The sequence below is a fragment of the Cryptomeria japonica genome, chromosome 10, assembly GCF_030272615.1.
Source record: "Cryptomeria japonica chromosome 10, Sugi_1.0, whole genome shotgun sequence".
NCBI lineage: Eukaryota > Viridiplantae > Streptophyta > Pinopsida > Cupressales > Cupressaceae > Cryptomeria > Cryptomeria japonica.
In genome coordinates this window covers 888,107,031-888,131,864 of record NC_081414.1, presented here as the reverse complement: position 1 = coordinate 888,131,864, position 24,834 = coordinate 888,107,031, and the positions used below count along the sequence as shown (strand labels likewise).

Genomic DNA, 24,834 nt, shown 5'->3' with positions numbered 1-24,834 from the left:
ATGACGATGCTCCTCAGATCTGCCTCTTGACGTCACAATAATGCCTCTTCAAGACGAATCAATGAGACTCCAAAAGCTCTGATACCATGTTGGATTTTGCCAAGATCAAGAAGTCATTGAAATGTACATGAAAGAGACATAATATGGGACAAGAATAGACTGTATTCTCATTAATAGAAAATGATCAATAATCAACTGGATTATCTAGTTGTTCAATAGTTGTTGTTACATACAATGTAGATGAGCCTGCTTATATAGGCAAGGCTAGGGATATGTATGAGCACACAAGTATGACATGTGGCTCAATAAGAAACAAGGGTAGGTAGGAAATAGGTGTGGGTAGGTAGGAGAAATAATATAATATTCCACATGAGGTGGATCACCCACCGAAGGTGGAATTATCACTCCACAATAAGTGGATATGATAGTGTAATAACAAGATCAACACCAAAAGAGGTGGAATTTCTCCTACACACACTATCCCAATGTGGCACAAACACCCAAGTGTCTCATATCCAAACTACTATGAAATGCATTATCCTAAGTAAACTTAAGTAAGTGTAATAATATCCATGATGAATAATTATTTACACCAACACATATAAACTCCAACAGGGCAACAGGTTAAAAAAACAGAGGGGACTGTTTAGTGACTCTATCTCCCACGGTCCGGGAAAATTTATTACCGTTGAATGAAAATCAAAGGCCAAGAAACGTTCACTCGTCTTCCAAGAGATGATGTCAACCGTTGATAGATGGTGTTAACTCGATCGTTTCAAACAAAGAATGCATTAAAAAAAACTAAAGTTTATTTCATTCACCCATAGGGGCGTCGCATGTGACCGACATACAGTTTATGTCAAGAGCAGCCCCGGCATCTACTTCATATATTTGAAAATCTGGCCCACAATTCAATTGCTGCTCCGGAGTGACCAGATTTCAGAAAAAAACAGCGAACCGTTGTCGAACATGTCCAGGTTTCGAGCCCTGTGGCAATCTTCTTTGAAGGCCACACGGAAAGGTGCAATACATTTTCCATTTCTTGTCTTTCCATTTTGCAAAGTAAATTTGTTTGTGCATTTTCCTTATTCATTTGTGTCTAGGGTTTTTTATTTATTTCTCTTTGTGGTAAATTTTGCATTTGATTAAACTGCATTAATCTGAAGCCTTGGCCTGGGATCGTCGAATAAATATATTGTCGGCATGATGTTATTCATAATAATTTCCATTTCTGTGTATTGTCAGCACTAAGCCATGCTGTGTATGTGGGAATTCATTCAGTTAAACCATAGTTTAAAACAACGATTTATTGGCTGCCTCATTTATCTTGTTTGTTTTTGATTTTGGGTTATTTCAAAATTCCTAAATCTTTTGCACCCCCTGTTAAATACCTATGAATATGCATTATTGCAACATACCAGGGCTGCCCGGCATAACTTCAGTGGCAGATTGGCAGCAGCGTTACAAAAGACTTAAAGAAAAAAGTTCCAGAATCAAGATTCTGTCGATGACCTATAGACCTACGGAGATTTGTTCCTTATCTAAGTCTGGCATAGGATTATACCGTCTGAAGAAACAAAGAATTTCAATGTACTGATAAACGATATGTTGGTAGAAATGCACTTTATAGTTCATACTACGTAATGTAACAAATAAAAATATGTAACAACGAGGTGAAAGCTTAGAATTCCAAGGCTTTGCGTGGAGCCAAATAAGATTGAAGCTCTCTCAAGTAGTATCCTCCTTGTGAAGGTGGTCTGAATTTAAATTTTGATGTCATCTTGAGAGTTAACCCTGTTAAGGCCAGAAGTGCTGACAGTTGCAGAGATGCCTGGGGAAGTTTTGCTTTTTCTTCACCCCCTTCCTCAAGGGAAAAAGCAATAATAAGCGGGGTTTTTTAGCATGATTTTAAAGCTTATAGATGACATTTATTTGAATCTTGACCATATTTGTTTTGAAGGGATCCCACCCTTGGTGATCAATAGTGAACACAATAACATATGGGCATTATAATTATTGAAAGGTAAAGCTGTCAAAGAAAAAGCTGAACTTCTGTTACAATCTTCGAAACATTTCTTTAACTCACTGCTTTCGAGAGGAGAGCAAAATAATCAATCATCTGGTGAATGCAGGGGTTGAATGATAGACTTCCTCGAGTCCAACATTTTGCTGGAAAGGAGGGAACAAAAGAAAATGACTGTAAGCACCAAACTCAAAAACGGGTTAAACATGGATTTATTTCTAATTTTCCAATAATTCTGACCAGTTAATCTGCCTCCTCAAAAAGGATATAGTCCAAACAAATGAATTCTACGATAAATAGCCTGAATAGAATGTACATTTACAATAAAAATACTATTAGAACTAGAAGCAAGCATACTAGTGAAGAGAATGTTTGGCCCTTTTCTCCACATAGCTTCACGGGCATAAAGGAGAGAGTGGTTTATATCTTTGTTCCTCAGCAACCACTTGAACTAGGATTTGGAGGTCATGGGAACCATCACCATTTAAAGTGGTAATCAGCACCATGCACCTAGAATTAGAAGACAAAAAACTTAGCTAAAACTAGAAAAACTGACAACACGATGATCACTATTATCAAAAGAACCTTACTTGATGACCCATATTTCAATGCTGTTCGTGTTGTAGTTGAAGCAAAATAAAGTTTCAAGCTCATAATGTACGCTCTGTAAGGATGTGATCATTTCAGCATGGTGCATGATTTGCCTTATCCGGCAAGCAGACTATCAAAGGAAAATGAAGGGTATTTCCCAAGATAGGGTAACTCTTGTAGACGTCAAAATTATTCCAGGCTGAATTTAATTTGACTTGCATCCAGTGGGGGACAATTGGCCGTAGTACTGCGATTAATGGCTCACATGGATCGGATATGGCAGCTTGTGTGGGAGTAATTTGTAGTGGTGATAAACATGGACAAGATTAAACATGGAGGTGATGTTTGACACTTTGAAGAACACAACACAGTAAGGGAAGACTGCAACATGACAGCACAAGATTGGAGTACTTGGTTTTTATGTCAGTGGTGAGACTTTAAAACTTCCTCAATTTTTCTACAGACATCATTTGCAAGTTGTAAACATATATCTTAACCTTGTGCATGAATTGTTGGTAGCAAGGTTTTCTTTAAAAAGGAGGTAGGAGGTGATAATTCGTCCTGTACTGTCCAATCCTTCATTAAATTTTTTGAAATTGAATTGGATATGTCACACCAAAATGTGTTAGCTTTGGATGTCATGTGATGGGACATGGTTGTTGTAGTGTGTGTTAGATTGGACTTGGTTGTGGCCCTTGTGCACAACACTCCACAGATTCCAAAAACCTATATATACATGTACTTATCTGCTATAGATAGATTGTTGATTCTTGAACATAATCGACCTGCATGGAAATTGCTGGAATTGGGGCTACGAGAATTCTTAGAATATTTCTTTCCTCTTTTATCCTTTCCACATATTGTAGGTTTTTGAAAACAATGAGTTCAAACTGTCATGATTAAGTCTGAATTTTATTCATGTTTGTATCAGATGGGTCTAGTAATCGGTGCCATTAGATGTTTATTGACTTCTCATATTGTCATGCTAGGAAGTTGGTGTAGCTTGTGTAAAATGGGACTTGATTGTGGTCTTTGTGTGTGACACTCCGAAGGTTTCTAAAAACCTATATATAATTTGCACTTATCTTCTAAAGATAGACTGCTAAACATGTTCTATTTGCATTGAAATTATTGGAATTGGGGCCAGGAGAATTCTCAGATTTGTTTATTCCTTTTTATCCTTTCTGTAAACTATAGGGTTTTGAAAGTAGTTGGCTGAAATCATTGTGGCTAAATATGAGTGTTATTTCATGTTTAGAATAGGCGGGTTTAGTATCTACTTGCACTTAACGTTTATTAACTTCTCATATTGTCATGCCAAGGACTTGCTTTTTTCTCTTTACATGTTAAGTTTTCCATGATTTTGGAGCAAATCTCTTAGCACCACATGGTTGAATTTCTCTCCCTTGTATTCTCGTGCATTCTGTTCTTCTCTTTTTGTTATGAAATTATGATTGTACTATTGTACTCTCCAAGTTCTGAGATTTGAACACTTTTTTTGATTTTCATCATTTTATGTCAGGTTGTTAGAGTTCTTTCTTTTCCTTTTGTTATTTTTTGCAGTGTTACTATTAGTGTTTTTGATATTTGAGTTTGCATGATGATGACACTTGACACCATTTTATTGTCATGTCCCCACCATGTACACATACAGATCTCAGCATTACCATATCCCTGCCTTATATAAATAAACTCAGACGTCCAAATTAAAAGCAAGAAAAAAAAAAATCCTTAAGAAGGCCGACCTAGGTTAAACCCATATTAAGGGCCTACCGACCCAGGTTAAGCCATTTAATATTAGTGACAATTGGTGAAGGAGGTCGACCAAGGTTGAGACTTTTAATATTAGTGGCGATTGGTGAAGGAGGACAACCCAGGCAAAGGGAATGTAAACAATAAATGTGGGCAGCGATTGTAAACAATAAATGTGGGCAGCGATTTCTGCAATAAAAGATATTTAATAAAAATTAATATATCATTCTCCAACTGCAGCGATGAAAGGTTGTAACTCTTGCAAGGCAATAGGGGATGAAGAGATGTGACCCCTCCACTAAAAGATATGTCTTCAATTCTGAATTTGGCTTGAAACTCCATTCGTGTTTTCTGCGATGATCCCGCCTTCAGCTGCCAATTTATGTTGCGCGGGAGGAGGGTAAAAAGCCTTGGATAACTCCTCGCAAATATGAATTGATATGATCTAAAGTTCAGCCATCATCCAAAACCTGCAAAACCTGCAAAACCATTCATCGCGTTCAGCCATCATCCAAAACCTGCAAAACCAAAAGAAATTAAATTAGAATCCTCATTTTGAGCGGAAACTTTGAAGGTTTGATGGCAAAGTGTGCTCTGATTCTCCACTTCCTCAACACTTTAAGCCTTCAGCAAGCTGCGAACACTTAGAAATTTTAGAAACCCTTGAAAACTTAATCTGATTTGAAGGTTTGGGAGTGAAATTTGTCTTTGATTGCTCTGAAAATGAACAACTCAGTCCCAAAATTCGCGAAATGAATGTCAAAATCAGATTTGGATATAGGGAAATGTCTGAAAAATAAACTAAGTTGTGAAAACCAACTCCATTTTCCTTGAAAACTCCATCAAAATTTGAAAATTAGATTGAAAAACTTAACCAATCTGCCTCGAATACCCGTCACCTTCAAAATCTAGACAAGAAATGAGTAGAAAGGATGCTTGGTGTGAAAATCTTCACTTCTCCCTCTTGTAAATGCCTTAGAAAAATCCTTGAACTGTTCCTGAAGCTCTGAAATAATCTTCTCTTCAAGTATCTTGCTCTCCAAACTCAAACTGTTGAAATGAAAGAAATGAATGAAGTATTTGTATAGAGTTTGAATTCTGCATTTAGAAACAAAGAAGATCCTCTTGAATTTTGTTTCTACTTTAGTCTTTAGTCCTTCAAAGTGCAAGAGAAAGTTTCTAAATTAAATCTCAGTTGAACTGAATTATAAATCTCAGTCTGAATGGAAGTTTCTATTTTGGTTTTCAGTTTGCAAATCGGATTTGATCTTCCATATTATTCTTTCAAAAACTTTCCAAATCTGCACTTAGTTCAAACTTGATCAAGAGATTGTGCTGATATCACATAGGAATATTGCTTCTCTCTAAATTTAGCATGTTTCTCATGAGGGCGAACTTGACTGACTTTGTTTCCCTCTGCAAAATGTTGCTGGGCGGACTTTACTTGAAGTGTTTCTTCTTGCACTTGAGGTAGGGCGGACTTGGAGGGATGTGTGTACCATTCCTTATGAGTTGGGTGGACTTTGTCTATTTCCTGCACCACTCCATATTGCTGGGCGGACTTCCATGAGTTTGTGCACTTCATGTTATACTCTTGGGCGGAGTTCAATTCACTTAGGAACCTTTCATCTGCAGCAGAGGGAGGACTTTGCTCTCTTCATGACTCATGGCAGGCTTTACCTTGCATTGGACCCTTCAACTTTCTTCCTAAGGCGGACTTTGTTTGACTTGTGCACTTTGCAACCATTCCCTAGGGCGGACTTTACAGATTTCATGCACCACTTTACCTTGCAGATTGGGTGGACTTCACTGATTTGATGCACCATTCAATGTGTACTAGGCGGACTTGGTGAGGGATGTGCACCTTGATTATTCTCTTGGGCGGACTTCACCAAGGTTGTGCACCATTCACTTAATCAAGGGCGGACTTCTCCACACTTAGGCACCACATGTTTTACTTCTTGAGCAGACTTGCACCACTTAATACACTTAGCCATATTTCCTCATCCTCAAGGTAAACTTCACTTGATTCTTTTCTCAACACCTCCAAGGCGGACTTTACTTGTTTCATGTACCTTGTAATCACTTCCCTAGGGCGGACTTCATAGAAGTTGGGAACCATATGCAGGTTAGGCGGACTTTCTTGATGTCATGCACCTTGATTTGAAGGAGGGCGGACTTTACTTGACTTGAGAATCCTTCAACTTTGTTATTTCCCTTACTTCTTGGGCGGAGTTTGAGATACTTAAGCACCATTACCCAAGGTGGACTTTGCTTGATCTTTCTTCATGATAGGGCGGACTTTGTTTGACTTAGGCATTGCTGATTGCAATGTAGGGCGAACTTTCTTACTTCTTTGGACCTTCTTCATGGGCAGGATTGAGGAGATTTAGGCACCATAACTTACGACCTTGGGCGGACTTTATCACTTCTCTCCCTCTTGCACATGGTGGACTTTGCTTCACCTTTCGTCATGATAGGGCGGACTTTACTCATCTTGGGAACCTTGGAGGGCGGACCTTGCTGAAGCTAGGCACCATCACTCATCACCTTGGGCGGACTTTGCTTCACCTTTCTTCATGATAGGGCGCACTTCAACCCTAGCTCGCACTTCAACTCATGATAGGGCGGACCTTTTGAAGGTCATGACTCACCTCACCTTTCCCAAGGTGGACTTGAACAAACTTGTGCACCCAACATCAAGGCGGACTTCATGAAGATCAGGAAGCTCATGACCAAAACTTGAAATCTCCACAACTTGTGCAATTTTTACCGGATTATCTTGAAATTTGAAAACCATGCCTTAATCACTCACTGAATTCTTCGGGGTTCCTAAAATTTAGGGGATTAGCTTTTTGAGTCAAAACTTGGATTTTAGGAGGAATTTGTTGATCATTTCAGTGCATCTTAGTGTGAACAGTGCAAATCCTAGATCCACTCTCTAAAAATAGAAAAAGAAAGAATCCCTAAAAAAATAGGAAAATCTTTCTAAAAATAGCCAATCTGGGGATCGTGCTCAAAATGCCAAAAACGAAACTTCCTAAAAAATAGGAAGAAGCAAAAAGCAAAACTTTCCAAAAATAGAAAGTTGTCCAAAATAGCTCAAATCAATTGCGATCTTCGTCCTTTGGGCTATCTAGACACAATGACGACGTTTAGACTCTGTTCTAATCATGGCTTGCACACTGACTCATAATGTTCAAAACTCAGGTCGCTCAAAACTGACAAACTTGACAATACTGATGCCTGAAGGTTGCAAGGCTCTAACAAAAACCCTAGAAAGTAGGAAAAAGGGAGGGTCCCCATTCTCAATGGGGCGATGTGTGAAAAAGGTCACAACAGGCCCCCATTTGCAGTGGGGGTGTGTTTGTTTACAACACAACAGCTGTATGATTCGTTGGGTTTTGAAAATCAATTATTTTAATTAATTTCCTTTGATGATTGCACCATGCTTATATGATTTGTGAAATTTTGAGTTGTGTTTGTATGGTTCTATTTGTTCCAATCTAACCTTCAATTGGTTTTATCGCATTTCATTTCTCATACCACCTTATACTCTTTCATTGTTTATTTCATAATCAATGATAGAATAGGATGTTAGAATGGAATTTGTTTTACTTGCAGATTTATCTGTGAATTGGACAAGCGAAAAGAAACTTGATTTTTAAATTGAAGAGTGTAATTTTTTATGAATATTTGGAAGCCTCTTGTGGACATCATGAGAATTGGCGATATAAAACCGGTTTTCAAAATTCTTCTCAATGAGTGCCTTGATAAGATCAAATAAGAAAATTTACGCAGTGATGTCTAATTACTCAAAAGCAAGGGTAATAAAGCCTTGAAGGGAGGGTCCCCATTCTCAATGGGGCGATGTGTGAAAAAGGTCACAACAGGCCCCCATTTGCAATGGGGGTGTGTTTGTTTACAACACAACAGCTGTATGATTTGTTGGGTTTTGAAAATCAATTATTTTAATTAATTTCCTTTGATGATTGCACCATGCTTATATGAATTGTGAAATTCTGTGTTGTGTTTGTATGGTTCTATTCGTTCCAATCTAACCTTCAATTGGTTTTATCGCATTTCATTTCTCATACCACCTTATACTCTTTCATTGTTTATTTCATAATCAATGATAGAATAGGATTTTAGAATGGAATTTGTTTTACTTGCAGATTTATCTGTGAATTGGACAAGCGAAAAGAAACTTGATTTTAAAATTGAAGAGCGTAATTTTTTATGAATATTTGGAAGCCTCTTGTGAACATCACGAGAACTGGCGATATAAAACCGGTTTTCAAAATTCTTCTCAATGAGTGCCTTGATAAGATCAAATAAGAAAATTTACGCAGTGATGTCTAATTACTCAAAAGCAAGGGTAATGAAGCCTTGAAATGATTCCATGGTGCTAATAATAGAGAACTCAAGAATTTGACACAAGATTTCTGAATAGTAATCAGAGTCTAAAACCAATGCAAAATAAATGATGAATCACCAATAAGAGGCACAATTTTGTTAGCTTTAATTTTTCTGTTTCTGTTTCCATCTCTTATTTAATTATTTTGATTGGGTAGCTTGAATTACATTTAGGATATTAAAGTTGTGAAGCTTTAAAATGGGAAATTGGTTATATTCCCATTAATATGTAGCAAACTTATTTGAAGTTACTGTATGTGATGGATCCAATGCTAAAATACTGGAGCAGTGAACACTGGAGGTTTCCTAAAATTTTGTCTCTATTACTACATATTGATGTTTCAAGTTTCAACACAGCAAACTACTAAGAGCCTTAGAGGTTGTTTGCAGCTTTGTCTTAAAGAAAATTTTCTGCCTGGGCTATTTGAGTGCTTAAGTTGATGAAAAAAAGTTTTTCTTTAGTGTGCGAATCCCTTACCTTAAGTGCTGATATTATATTGCGAACAACCTTATTCATTTTTTTGAATTTCTTCTCAATTATTGGAGATATTCTTTATATTGGACATCGAAATGGGGTTCTGTGTTAAATTGAAATATGCAAATGTTCTTTGTTTGAAGAAAATGTAGACATGATTTCTTTCTGCACTGGCACATTACCTAATACGTACTTTGGTCAGTTCAGTAGTAACTGGGTGCCTTGTCTTGCCTTGCAGCACTTTCCTGGAAGTTAGAAGATCTAACACCACCTACTGAGACAGAAATATTTAGTTTCCGATCAAAGGATGATCTAAGAAGATGGAAATTGTATGCTGATTCTGAATATGGTGGTAATTATTTTCCCTGTGATTGATGCCACTTTTCATGAAAAGATTTGTTATGCCACATTAATTTTTTTGGGCTCTGATTGAACTTTTGCATAGGTTTTTGTTTTTTTTTCCTTGGAAAATTTTAGTACTTTCCTTTTGTAGAATTGTTGCAACTGCAAAGCTGCCTATAAGTTGATCAGAACCTGTTGCTAAGAAATGAAAAGTGTTACATGATGATGGAAGAAGGTGTAGTGCTGGGACATTATGTCTCTAAGCAATGAATACAAGTGAACCCTACCAAAATAGGGGTAATAAAAAATCTGCTAGTCCTTGTCAAATAAAAGGATGTTTTAAGTTTTGTAGGACATGCAGGCTACTATAGGAGTTTCATTAAGGACTTCAATAAGATTGGATAACAATTATTTGTTCTACTAACAAAAGATGCAAAATTTGAATGGACTGATGCATAATAAGAGGTCTTTCAAGCACTAAAGGATCATTAACTAAAACACCTATCCTTAAAGCACCAAACTAGAATCTTCCATTCCACATTCACATTGATGCCTAAGATCATGCTATTGCGGCAGTCCTTGTACAAAAAGAGGGAGTAGTTGAGTATGCCATCTACTATGTCAGTAAAAACTTGTAGGCAACATAGCTTAATTATACAGTCATTGAAAAGGAGATGTTGGCAGTCATCTATGCCATCAATAAATTTAGACACTATATAAATGGGTACATACAGATCATGTAGCCATTAGGTACTTAATGAACAAATTGGTTGTGAGTGGTAGATTGGTCAGATGGTTACTTTTGTTGCAAGAATTTGATATCACTATAGTAGACAAACCTGTTAGAGCCAATGTTGTAGATTTTCTCTCTAGGCTCACAAATGTAGTGTCTGAACAAGTCATTGATGACTATTTTCCAGATGAGCATCTCTTTGCTTTGCAAGTGTAGACTCCATTGTATGCTGATATTGCAAACTACCTTGTGTCTGGAAGGACACCTCCATATTTCTGATCTAGAGAAAGGTGCCAACTAGTGGAGAAGTGCTTTCCATATTCTTGGATATTTGGCTACGTCTTCTATACAGAGCCTGATAAGGTGATGAGGAGATGCATCCATGAAGATGAAATCCATGACATCCTCTATTCCTGCCATGATGAACTCTGTGGAGGTCACTTGGCTGCCATGAAGATTGCTTTGAAAGTGCTCAATAGAAGTTAATATTGGCCAACATTGCATAAGGACAGTCAAATACACTAGACATTGTGACAGATGCCAAAGAATGGGTATACCTACCAGACTAGATGGGATGCCTCTGCAACTTCAACTAGTTTTGACACCCCTTGTTCAATGGGGGCTTGATTTATAGGTCCTATTGATACACCTTCAAACAACGAGGAATACATCTTCGCATGTACAGATTATTTGACAAAATGGGTGGTAGTCAAAGCCATGAAACATATAAGGACAATAAGGTTCCAACATTCTTTTATGAGAAGATATTCACCAGCTATGAAGTTCCAAGGGAAATTGTCATAGTTCAGGGATTAAACATTAACCCAAGCATTATTCAGTGATCAGTGAATACAATTTCAGACACAGGAAGTCCACACCTTACCATCCTCTGTCCAATAGAGAACTAGAGGTGACAAACAAATGAGTCAATTCTAACTAAGACAGTTTCTCTTCACAAGAAGGATTGAGCATCTAGACTTTCAGAAGCTATTTGGGCCTATAGAACCACTTGGAAAACAACTACTGGTACACCATTTGAATTGTGAAATATCCCACCCCTTGGTGGATATTTAATTTTTTAATTTTTTTATGGTTTTTTCTAGGTTCTGATTTTTTTTTGTGTTTTTGCAAATATTGAAGAAATTTATGAAATAATTCTAAAATACTGAAACACAAACTTTAACCCTTTGAATAAACAACTCCAAAGCAGACCTTTATTTGTATATATATATATATAGCTACATGAAGAAGAGTCAAGTGAAGAACTTTCAAGCATCCTTGAACATGAACAAATGGAGATAGAGAGGGAAGGGCACTTTGTGGTGGTGCTACCATTAATGTCAGTATTTGAGCAACCACTAGAGGAAATTTTTGAAGATCGATCAGTCAAGGAGACTCTCATTTTCAAAGATATGCTTATGGAGTTTAATAAGGATGCATGGTTTATGCAAGATATTAAACCTGTTGTCACCTTAGAAGTGAAGAGTGAAGAGCAATTTGAGGTTGCACTAATGTTGACGTGTATTTTGTACACAATCATACACAGAATAAAATACCAATAGGCATCTTATCCTCTCTTGAGAAAATAGTCTCTAACTGCTGAAGATCTGCAAAAAGGATCAGTTAGGTAGACTCCAAGGTTCTTTTAGTAGGGTCTCTACGTGTGGACAAGCTTTTTAGTGGTATGATGTGATTTGCTGTTTCCTCCAAGGGGTCTTACGCATTCTAAAGCTCGAAGATTTTACTAAACTAAAAGGAACTTGGAGTCTACCTAACTGATCCTTTTTGCAGATCTTCAGCAGTTAGAGACTATTTTCTCAAGAGAGGATAAGATGCCTATTGGTATTTTATTCTGTGTATGATTGTGTACAAAATACACGTCAACAGAATTGGCGCTAGAGGGAGGTCTCTTAGTTTCCGAAAGTTCGAAGTCCGAAGATTTTGAAAAGAGAAATACATTGCAAGCATGATCATGAAGTACAATGGTGTTGCCAAATGAAGGATTGAATCAAGTAGTGCAACCCAATTTGCAAGTAGGCAATACCCAAGAGGACATCATTTCCGAATTGAATCAAGTAGCTTGGAACGCAAGGAGAAGTCAAGTCGAATATAACAGAGTCAGGATCATCTTAGAGCAAGAGGAAGATAGAGCCGAAGAACATCAAAGGGTCATAGCTAGAGATCTTCGCAATCAAAGGAACCTACAATAATCCTTGCAAGACTTCACGCTGGATCGCATTGGTTCTTTCTCGCCCGAGAAACATCAAAGGTTGTTGAGGTCCACACCAGGCATCAAGGATCTAAGTGAACTTCAGTTTACTTCCAAGGCAAAGCGAACTAAAAGAGAAGACACTCCCAAAGAGTTCGAACTAAGGTTGGAAGGATCTCCTGAGTCATCACAAGTTCTTCAAGAACAAGTTCAAGCGGCGATCCAATCTAGTATCCAGGCAATTTCACAAACAAAGGGCCAAGCTAGTTCATCAAGTTCGACTTCAGCGAGTACAATGGCTCAACGTGTTCCACCTCCTCCTCCTCCTCCTCATATACTTAATGGTGCAACGTGGCTAGTCAACAATCCATCACCGTTGGAATTTGTAGTTTACCATGATATGCCGAAGAATCCAGAGCACTTTTGTTCCAAGTTCAATGTCAGTGATTTCCATCGCACGGCAGAAGATCACATCAAGATGTTCGAAGACCTTCTTCGTAATAGACAAATTGAATATGGAGATGTGGCATGTAGGCTTTTTCCCTACTCATTGGGAGAAGAGGCATACTTTTGGTTTATTCACTTACCTACAGGGTCCATCAGGACTTGGGACGCGATGAAAGACGCATTCATTGCTAAATTTGGCATCCCAACTACACCAGCAGAGTTGTACAGACAATTTGTTGAAGTTCGAAGGAGAGAACATGAACCTATTACTTCCTTCAACAACAGATTTCACCGCGCATACACAATGTTGCGTCCTCCTTATCTCATTGCAGATCCAAGAGAAATTTACTATGGAGCCTTAGATCATCTCACAGCTATGTTTGTAAGGACACATCCGACTCCGAATGATCTAAATGCGGCCTATGCAAAGGCTATTGAAGTAAGTAAGCACATGGGGCAAAACATCACTGGGCCACTTCTTCACATGGGACCTGTCGCAGCACCGAACCAGATGCAGGCAGTTGGTACGGCCTTGGCCAACCAAACTCCAGTCATGAATCCAATTCCACAGGCAACTTATCCGAGCGTACAACCGGCAAATCAGTTTGTCCTTCACCCTGGAGCCCCAATTTCTCAAGCTCCACCCGCACAACCTGTGTACCTGCAAAATGCCACAAGCTCGTCAAGGACACAAGAAGAAAAGGACGAAATGAAAGAATTAATTGAACAAGTCAAGAGGCTATCGACCGAGGTAACCCACCTGAGGAACCAGAATAACCAGCTCCAAAGCATGCAGAGGGCCAACCATGGCCAACACACGAACAATCAAAATTTCCAAGGAAACAATAATCAAGGATTTAGAAACAATTATCAAGGAAATAACAACCAAGGCTTCCAGAGGAGACCTTGGAACACAGCTCCAAACAATGGAAATGTGGTGACACCTTTGGACAATCCACCAAATGCGCAAAGTCAAGAGAACCCCTCTTCAAGCAAAGTGTTTTTAGCCGAAGCAGCCTTGTCCAGTTGGTGCAGACTCCACAACACAAACCAACATTCCGAGTTGCAGTGTCCTGAATTCAAAATTGCAGCCGACATTTTTCAACAGGAGATGCGTACCACTAATCCACCTGAAAATCCTCCCACCACAGGATATGAAATTGTTCCAACCACGCAATATGGTCAAGCCATGATCGTTGAAACCTGCAGATATTCACAAGAAGAAATTAGTCAAGTGCAAAATGGGAGATTTCCTCCAGAGTCGGCCAATGGACCGATGGTACCACCAGGATCCCAGTTTCCGCCAGCATCTGCAAATGGACCTGTTGAGGATTCAGAATACTACTTCCCACCATTGAACGACAGTGTCCTAGTAGAAGGAATAAAGGAAGTATTTCATCAATCATCAGGAGGAGTGAACCAAAGAGTTTATCACAGGAATCAGAGGAATCCTGAACCTTTAACAACGTCGATCCCTCCAAACAATTTCTCAACTCCGCCAGACCCCCAAGCCAGCAACGTTCCAGAGTACCCGCAGAACGCGCAAGAATACAGACAAAGGAATATTTCACCTCCCGCGGGTAATGAAATGAAAAGATTGGCCGCCTTGGTATTGGATGAACTCAAGAAAGTCAAGGTAAGTCTACCACTCTATGAGTTGCTAAAGGTGTCAGAAATTAAAGATGCGGTGATCAATAGCCTAAGTGAGCCTAGTACAACAAGGTCAAATGTTCAAGCCACTATCAATATGACTCAAGAGGAAGGCGATTCCCAAGGACAATCTGAACAAAATGAATGCATGGTTCAAACAATAACCTTCCCAGCTAAAAAGGAAGATATGTTGGAAGGAAAAATATTACTAAAAAGGGGTGAGACCAGGAAAGCTCAGCCTACAGTCAAAGAGAACCTCACCACTAACTTGGTTCTTCCCGAAAAGGAAGTCGCAATCAAGAAAGATGTGGTTAAAAAGGGAAAATCTACAAGCAAAGCCAGTCACTCGAAAGAGGAGAGCCCAGCAAAGGATGATCATTCAAAGATTAATCAAGTCAAACATCAAGAACACAATGGCGATTCTTCAGCTCCTTCTCAAGGAAAGGACGAACCGGCCCCGTTCTTGCTATCAGTTAGAATATTTGGAAAATTATTGCACAATTGCCTTTATGATTCCGGAGCCTCAAGCAACGTGATGCCTCTAGCCGTTTGTCAAAGACTTGGAATAACTCCCGCACCTACCAAGAGGAAGGTCACTCAGCTTGACAAGACAGAAGTTCCAGTCATGGGAGAATTGAACAACATCCACATGCAATTGGCCGCGGATCCAAGAGTCCAGAATTTTATAGATATTTCAGTAGTGGATATTCCAGATTCATATGGGATGCTCCTAAGTCGAGATTGGTCACGAAAATTGAATGGATATGTATCGACCGATTTTGCACACATGTGGCTACCATGGAGAGGAGTCCCGAACCAGATTAAAATTGATAGCACTCCAAGGTTGAGGTTGATGATAACTGAATATGGGGAAGACAATGAAGTCCTATTTTTAGAGTCCGATCTAGGAACGTACAAGCCCAAAGTGGAGGAAGTCTTGATGATACAAAATGTACAAGGTGAAGATACCCAGCAAGAGGTCATAGAATCGACAGAGATGGTTATTGAAAGCGATCAAGGATCCGATCAAGAGGATGAAGGGATGTTTGAAAACTTCAGAACGTTCGTACAAAGAAACATCCAGCAAAGTGTGCAACTTGGCAACCTAGCATCCGTTCGAGATTTGCTTCTTCCGAATTGGTGTAGAATTCACAATGCCGTCCACTCAGAATTATCTTGTGCTTTATGCCAGACCGCATTGGAGCAAATATACAAAAGAGTCCCACAGACACTACTTATGGAAGAAATTCAAGATTCAGAAGATGAGAGCTCTACAGAAAACGAAGTCTTATCTGATACATCATCTGAAAGTCAAGAAAGTCCAAAAACAGAAAATCAAGAAAATCAAATATGGACATTAAGGTTCGACGGATCTAAATCCAAACAAGGATCTGGAGCTGGATATGAATTGATCAATCCTAAAGGAGAAACATACCTTGCCGCTCACAGATTGCAGTTCCCTTGCACCAACAACGTAGCAGAATATGAATCTTTGGTTCATGGATTACTGTTAGCCATCCAAAAGGGGGCGAAGATACTGCAAGTATATTTGCAATAAGGCAAATCAGGAAGCAATATGTTTGCCATGACAAAAGATTAACCAAGTACAGAAATCGAGTCTGGGATCTAATTGAAAGTTTTGATGCTTTCAATATCAATTCAATTTATAGACATCAGAATCAAGTGGCCAATTCACTTGCACAGGCCGCAAGCTCACTGATACCATTAGCAATGGAAGGATTGAAGAAGTTTACAGTCGAATTAGTATCAGTTCCTTCAGTCCCAGATAACCTTACCAATTTCCAAGTTTTCGAAGACGACAAGCATATTCTAGACTTCCTAACCAACACGGACGTCTTCTTAACACAGATCATAGATGAAGATGAAGTAGGTGAAGCTGAGTTCGATGCTGAAGGAGTCCTCAACTTAAAGACAAACACTATTCCAAAAGGAATGGTAGAATTGGAAAGGATTTTTGATCCTGACAAGTTGAAAGAAAAGAAAAATCACAATGTAGAAGGCAATATGTGTGATGCAATCAATCTAGGTGATGAGGCACAAGTTAAAAATGTCTTCATTGGAAAGTCCTGCGCAGCGACTGAAAGAGATAGAATCCTGAAAAACATGAGGGACTTCCCAGATGTCATCGCATGGAGCTATGAAGATCTCAAGACCTACGACACTGCAATTATCACTCACACAATCCCGTTGAAGCCAGGAAGCAAGCCATTTAGGCAAAGACAAAGACCCGTCAACCCTTTGTTGGAACCGCTGATATACCAAGAAGTGAAGAAGTTACTCACAGCTAAAATCATCTTCCCAGTAAGACACTCAATGTGGGTCGCCAACCTGGTACCTGTTAGAAAGAAAAATGGAGAGATCAGATTGTGTGTTGATTTTAGAAATCTCAACAGAGCGTCAGAGAAAGATAATTATCCGCTCCCATCATTAGATGAAGTATTGCAGATCGTCAATGGATCACAGATGATGTCCTTCCTAGATGGATATTCAGGATACAATCAAGTCCTAGTCTAACCTGAAGATCGACTGAAGATTGCTTTCACCACCAAATGGGGAACGTTTGCCTATAAGAGAATGCCTTTTGGACTCATAAACGCCGGGGCCACATTCCAGAGAGCTATGGATATCGCTTTCAGAGATTTAATTGGTAAATGCATTATTATATATATGGATGATATCACAGTTTTCTCCAGACAGAGAGAAGATCATGTGGACGACTTGAGAACAGTCTTCCAAAGATGCAGAAGATACGGTGTCTCCCTTAATCCGAAGAAATGCATATTTGGAGTCACAGAAGGAAGGCTTTTAGGACATGCCATTTCAGAAAAAGGAATATCTATCGATCCTGAAAGAGTGAAGGCCATATCTACTATCAATTTGCCAGCAAGCAAGAAAGAGCTCAAGTCATTTTTCGGCAAGATCAACTTCGTCCGAAAGTTCATTACCGGATTTGCCGAGATTGTCAGACCATTGAATGAAATGTTAAAGAAAGATGCAAAGGTTGAATGGACTCCACAAGCCAGAAGGGCATTTGAAGAAATAAAGACTGCAATTTCAGAAGCACCAGTGTTGATCAGTCCAGATTATCTCAAACCTTTTTATTTATATTCTTTCGCCTCCGATTACACTTGTGCCGCCATTCTCACCCAAAGAAGTGAAGAGAGGGACGAAAACCCAATTGCTTTCATGAGCACTCCGTTGAAAGATGCAGAACTGAGATATCCAAATGTTGAAAAGCAAGCATACGCATTAGTAAAGGCAGTGAAGAAATTCAGACATTACCTCCTGAGAGCCAAAATTTATGCAATAGTGCCCGATGCAGCCGTCAAGACTCTTCTCATGCAAAATGAATTAGGAGAAAGAAGAGGAAAGTGGGTCGCCATTATCCAAGAATTTGATATTGAGATCCAGCCCATGAAACTTGTCCGAGGACAAGCTTTGGCGCAGACATTGGCAATAGATGGGCCAGGATTAGTTCAACAAATTTATGAATTAGAAGATGTCACTCATGATGAATGGTACAAAGATATTGTGACATACTTGCTTAATCATAGATGTCCTGCTCATATGACACCTACACAAAAGAGAGCATTAAGATTAAAGTGTCAACATTACATGCTTCAAGGATTTGTTTTATACCGCAAAAACTATGAAGGAGTATACCTGAGATGTGTTGGCAAAGACGAAGCAAAGCAGATAATTGAACATTTCCATTCCAAGTTTGGAACCGGACATGGAGCCAACCTCGCCACAGCTCACCAGATCCTAAGAGCAGGATATTACTGGCCTACGCTTTTTAAAGATACATTCAATCACATTAGGACTTGCCACACATGTCAAGTCGCAGCTTTTAGAGAAAGAAATCCTGCCATGCCACTGAATCCAGTGATTGAAGCCAGACCATTTGCTAAATGGGGAATGGACTTTATTGGTGTCATCAACCCCGCATCCTCAGCACAACACAAGTACATCATTACAGCTACAGATTATTGTACCAGATGGTCAGAGGCACAAGCACTTAAGGTTTGTTCTACTGAAGTTGTAATCAAGTTTCTAGAGGAGAACATAATCACAAGGTTTGGATGCCCTTATGCGTTGGTTTGCGACAATGGATCGGCGTTCACATCATTGAGATTCTCAAATTGGGCTTTTGAGTACGGAATAACCCTCAAGTTTTCATCAAATTATTATCCTCAGGGTAATGGGTTAGCAGAATCCACAAACAAAAATTTGCTCAGCGTCATCAAGAAATTATTAGAGAGAAGTCCAAGAGAATGGCACACCCAATTGAGATTTGCTTTATGGGCAGACAGAGTCAGAACAAAGAACGCATTAGGCATTTCGCCTTATTTTCTAGTTTATGGCCAAGACCCAGTCTTCCCCATGCAACTCAGGATTCCGACCTTAAGATTCATTCAGGAGTACATGGAAGACACTGATGCAGTGCAGGCCAAATTGACACAGTTGATGAACCTAGAAGAAAAGAGAGATCAGGCACTAGAGAGCTTTGCTAAACACCAAGGAGTGGTGAAGAGATGGTTTGATCGACAAGCAAGAGTCAAGGCGTTCCGAATTTCAGACCTCGTCCTGTATTGGGACAAAGCACATGAGAAACGAGGTGAACATGATAAGTTTGATAAGCTCTGGAAGGGCCCTTATCAAATTTTAGAGATATTGGGAGAAAATGCATTTAGGTTGCAGACTTTAACAGGAGAGGACATCCCGTTGCCTGTCAATGGGAGATATCTCAAACATTATTTCCAATCCTAAAATGCCAAGGCCTTCCCTTGTACATAGTTAGTTTAGTTTGCTTTCGTTGTTTTTCGTTTGCTTGTTTTTGTTTCTCGTTTTGTTTCCCTTTTTTGTTTTTTTTCGTTTTTTTTTTTTAGGTTTAGGTGTTTTGTTTTTGTTTTAGGTTAGTTGTTTTGTCCTGAGGGGTATCCATTTGACAGTGGGTGATTTTGTTATGTAACGCTCTGACTTCCCGCTAGGTTGTTGGGTGCATTTGGAAAATCATGAGGTCTTTTGGAATTACAAAGGGAGTTTCTTTTAATGAAGCTTTGAGTCAGGACGTATTTGCATTGAAGTAGATTAGCTTATTGAACTCACGTATTTTGTCCTTCAGTTATTATATTTTCACACACTTATAATCTCCGAGTCATTATGGTTTACAGGCGAAGCTGTGATCAGTGAAAAATCTAAAGTCTAGCTTCAGCGCCACCGCAATCCTCAAACCCTAGTGAGTTTTCAATACTCACGAGCCAAAGAATTGACAGAACTGAAAAGCAGTATCAAACGAAAAGATGAAAAAATGAGAAAAATCAAAAGAAAGAAATGAGCTAAAAGGAAATATCAAATTGGCTAAAGGGAATTTACGGGTAACTCCATCGGGGCTATAAACGCCTGGCTGGCAATGGAGCAATATTCGTGAGCTTGCGGCGATAACCTCGTCAGGACTATAGACGTCTGACTGGCAGCGAGGCTCTATCCAAGATGCTTTTGGAGTTTAGACGAACTACGTAGCTTATCACAGGGGAACTTGAAGACCATGATTGTCTTGTTGAGGGGAATTAACGCATTTGCACACACATGGGTAACTGTGGACTTGATACTTTGTCTCAATATGATGGTCTCTTCTTGTAAGTGTTTCTTAACTCCTGGATTTGTTGAGGGAAGTTTTCTGAGTTTTCTTTTAGAAGGATTGATTCCCAAATGTTTTGCAACATTTCTCAGTGGTGTCGCCAGATGTTGTGACCATTTCACACATCGCCCCATCGCAAATGGGGACCCCCTCTCTTTTGCTTGTTTTTCGTTCGTTTTCGCTTTCGTTTTTAGGATTTTGTTAGTCAGTTAGTTGTCTAGATTTAGGGTCAAGCCTTAGGGTTTTTATTTTTGTCTTTTCGGGCCAAAATCCAGTCGTTTTTGAGAGCTTTTGAGCTTCCTTTTCTAGGATGCAAATTTTGAATGCAATGAATTCGCCGGAATGGTTTAATGTTCAATTGGAATGTTGATGCAGAGCTTAAATTTGTCTAAGTGTTGAGAGTGAAGTGTGAATTTTTGTCCGATTGAATATTTTGACTAAATTTTGACTTTTTTGATCTTTGATCCTGGGCATTGGAAATGATTTGTTTTTGCCTTGTGAAGTGTTAAAATGTGAAAAATCATGTTATTTTGGCCTGTAGGAGCAAAATCGCTCCTGTCCCTCAGTGAAGGACGGGAGCTCTTTTCCAAATATCTCACTATTCCTGCAGAGTCAAGACGAATTTCAAATTGGAAGTGATGGAGAACGGCGAGATCTTTCCATTGAATATAAATTGAAGATTTTCAAGAGCACTGAAACGCCTCCAGGAGGAAAATCGCTCCTGTCCCTCAGTGAAGAACCGGAGCTACAAATCAAATTTTGCCTTGTCCTTGCGAGATTTCGTTGACTTGATGATTTGAAGAGGTCCAAAGGAAGATGCTTTACCAAATGAATATAATTTGAAGTGCTAACACAAAGGAGAATGGTCCAGAATGCAAAGTTCGCTCCTGTCCCTCTCCAAGGGACCAGGGCGAAGTACCTTATAGCCCCCGTCCCTCTCCCAGGGACCAGAGCGATGTCCTTCATTGGGCAAAATCCAGGCAAAAATCAAGACAAGTTTACGTCCAAAGGCAAGGAAGAGCATGAGATGAACTCATTGAATACAAATTGAAGATTTTTAAACGTCCACAAGGGTCCCAAAAGGCCTAGTTCGCTCCTGTCCCTCTCCAAGGGACCAGAGTGATTTTTGTTATAATTGATTTTCTTGCCAAGTTGCAGACGATATCAAGGCATGGATGAATGGGGTAGAGCATGACGAGTCCGTTGAATATAAATTTGGGACCTGATAAAGTGGAATGAAGGCCACAAGGGATGGATCGCTCCTGTCCCTCTCCAAGGGACCAGGGCAATACAGTGGTTCAAGGCCGTTCCTCCAAGTTCAAGACCTTCTAAGACAAGGAACGAGGGTGGCAAGGACATTTCAAGACATCTTCATCGAGCACAAGCACTTAAAGGTCATCACAATGAAGAGATTTACACTCTAAGACCCAGATCGCTCCTGTCCCTTAGGAAGGGACCAGAGCGATATCTCTATAATGGCGTAAATTTCAAAAGGCAAACAAGTTTCGAGCAACCAAGAGGGTCGAAAGGACATCATTTCACGTAATGAAGATGATTGCAAGTTGGTAAAAACAAGAACAAGCACATAATGATGAACTTCGCTCCTGTCCCTCAGGAAGGGACCAGAGCGATGTTGGATATATTGGCCACTTCATGCAAGATTTACGTAAGGTCAAAGTTTTGCGAGATTGTAGAAGGTCCATGGCATGATTAGAGGGTGATACAAAAGGATTTTGAACGTAAAATGATCATCAAATTAAACATAGAGACCATATCGCTCCTGTCCCTCTCCAAGGGACCAGGGCGATTTGCTTTGGATTCTTCGTTTTGTTTCGAGTTCATGCCAAGTCAAATACTCCACAAGATCATACAAGGTTCGAGACATCGTTTGAAGATCACATGCAAGAGTCTTGAACGTCCAAACATCGTCAAACATGCTAAAAGCTCACATCGCTCCTGTCCTTTGGACAAGGACCAAGGCGATCCCATCAAAAGCACTCATAATCCTTCACAGTCAAGGCAAGGCGAGGATGAACAAGGTAAAGGACGGCGTTTGGAAGACATCACAACGAAGATTGAAGTTTAAAGTTGCTAAGATTATGGAGAAAGACATGGATCGCTCCTGTCCCTCTCCAAGGGACAAGGGCGATGATCCCTCTAAATGCACAAACACCACATGCAAACAAATGGAACGAGCATAGAAGGAACGAACGAAGATGTTATTCGCTCTACAAAGAAGGATCGAAGATCAAAAATGCGAGGTCTACGTGAAAACATGGAGATCGCTCCTATCCTTTGGACAAGGACCAGGGCGATGAACATCCAAAGGCACTTAAGCACACATGCAAGACGATCTAACTCAAAGGACCCATCAAAATGATTGATATTGAACGTGGAAAGGAAGGAGATGAACGTTGAAAACATGACAAAATCATGGATCGCTCCTGTCCCTCTCCAAGGGACCAGGGCGATGAGGTATGGCGACCCCGAAGGCGGGAGCATCCACCAATCGCTCAGCTCTCATGAAAGAAGATCAGAAGACCGAAGAAGTGGAGACCAAGATCGTGTCGAAGTGGAGCAACATTGGAGATACAAACTTGGGGAACTTTAGCACGAAGAAGTTTCGAGAGGTCCCTTACATTGGCAAGCCATCACCTGTCGCCCGGAGAATAATAGAGAGTGGCATCATCAAGGTGGCCGGTTTTTCTCCAGCTATTCAGTGCCACGAGTTGATGATCGAGTGTGCCCGTCACTACAATCCACAGTCCAGGACAATTGTGTCCAATGAGGGAAACACTTTGGCGTACCTTTCAGAGGAAGATATAAGTGAAGCTTTCCATCTTCCAGAGCACAGGGACATGATATATAAGAGCATTGAAGGAGCCAGATTAGTGTACGATGATGATCCAGATGCTTGCCTAAGCATAATCAACAAGAACTGGCTACTCAAGAGTCGTCCCCGTCTAAGCAAGGTACCGAACACACCGCACCGGATTGATTTCCAGGAGGAATACAGAGATTTGATTACTATGCTCAACCGAGTTACAGGAGCACCTCATGCCTTCTATTTTGAGAAGTGGATGTTTTACTTCATCCAGGTGATTGTTCAAGGAAAGGGTACGATACATTGGGCTAGGATAATTAGCCATTGCTTAGACGTACAGTTGAGGAGACTCAGGGCTACTAAGTCCTTCCACATGAGTTCGTACGTCATCTATGCTTTGATCAGGAGTGTTGAGTATGCAGGACTACCTCACAGAGGAGTGATTGGAAGAGGACCCGGCGAGGTCAGAGCTTGTGAATCCTATACCTACTTGCATCATCCGCCAGGGAAAAACTACAAGTTAGTTAATGATACTTTCACGATGAACATCACAAGGACGTTGCAAGGTGGGATTCACAATAGATTATCTCAGGATGCCCAGGAATTCATCAAGAGGTACGGTGCTTGGTTCATTCAGTTTCCCAAATTCACTTACATTAGAGTGCATGGATGTCCTTTACCTCCATACATGTTGCCGAGGTATCCGACAGACAGAATTGTGTTACTTGAGGTAACAAGGCAGTTGGCAGCATATGTGAAGGCATTCAGACACAGACATCAGAATGGAGTTCAGGTACCTATTATTTTGGGTAATTCAGTTGAGGTATGTCCTAATGTCTTAGCCATGGATGACGCAGAGAAGGAGTTAGCCTTGTATTCTTTTTCATCTTTTGCTTGGAGAAATAGCTTTGATCCACATGGACATTTAGAGGAGACGGTCGGTAGAAGATTTAAACATGAGCACCAAATTGAAGATTTTATGATGAACCTCCTAGATGATCTTGAAGTGAAACGAAAGATACATTCTAGATTGCCTTTGGATTTCATTAGGAAATGCAGGATTTACAGAGTGGCCGACCAAGCTCAGGACAATGGCAGGCATATCCAGTCTTCCTATGATAGAGAAAGCAAAACAATAAGGTTGGATTGGAATGAGCCCGAGGTCGTGGATTTAGATGCTTTGATGGCACCAGTCTTGTCTTGTACTCGCAGATGGGTAGACGTTCAGCATCAGAAGTTGAGAGAACAAGGCATAGCTATGTCTTTCACTTTGGAAGAAAAATCAGCCGAAGGTGGAGCCAGTGTGAGTGAAGGCAATCCCAATCCTAGGAATTCAAGTGAAGGTAACCTTCGATGTGCCAGTGAGGGCAATCTCCATCCGAGAGGTTCGAAGAGAAAGGAAAGATCAGAAAAGAAAGAGTCTTCCAAGAAAAAGCAGGGGGCCAACAAAGATCAAGTACCAGGTACTTCTTCTAGATCAGAGAATAGAACAATTCAAGTGGAAGAGTCCATGGAGTCTATGGTACAGAATGACAGACAGGAGGAAGGACAGGCACAGCATGTTTCGTCAGATGGATCTCTCCAAGACTATGAGTTGGATGAAGACAAAGAAGACAATGAAATGACATCTCCTCCCAGACAAGAAGAAATAGTGCATAAAGAGATTCAAGTTCAAGAGACAAGATCGAATATCCCAGATTGGTTGAAGGA

At 40.0% G+C, this 24,834-nt stretch overlaps 1 protein-coding gene across 2 annotated transcripts in view; it reads left to right on the top strand.

The window, feature by feature from the left end:
* Positions 1 to 742: 742 nt before the first annotated feature.
* LOC131072296 (probable complex I intermediate-associated protein 30) overlaps positions 743 to 24,834 on the top strand; it is a 148,491-nt gene continuing 124,399 nt past the window's right edge. The window contains exons 1-2 of one of the 2 annotated variants that reach the window (XM_058008438.2): positions 743 to 1,021; positions 9,496 to 9,609. In XM_058008438.2, coding sequence (XP_057864421.2) covers positions 970 to 1,021; positions 9,496 to 9,609 — 166 coding nt within the window. In that variant the 5' untranslated portion in view covers positions 743 to 969. The remainder of the gene's footprint in view (positions 1,022 to 9,495; positions 9,610 to 24,834) is intronic. The other variant, XM_058008437.2, reaches the window with a different exon arrangement.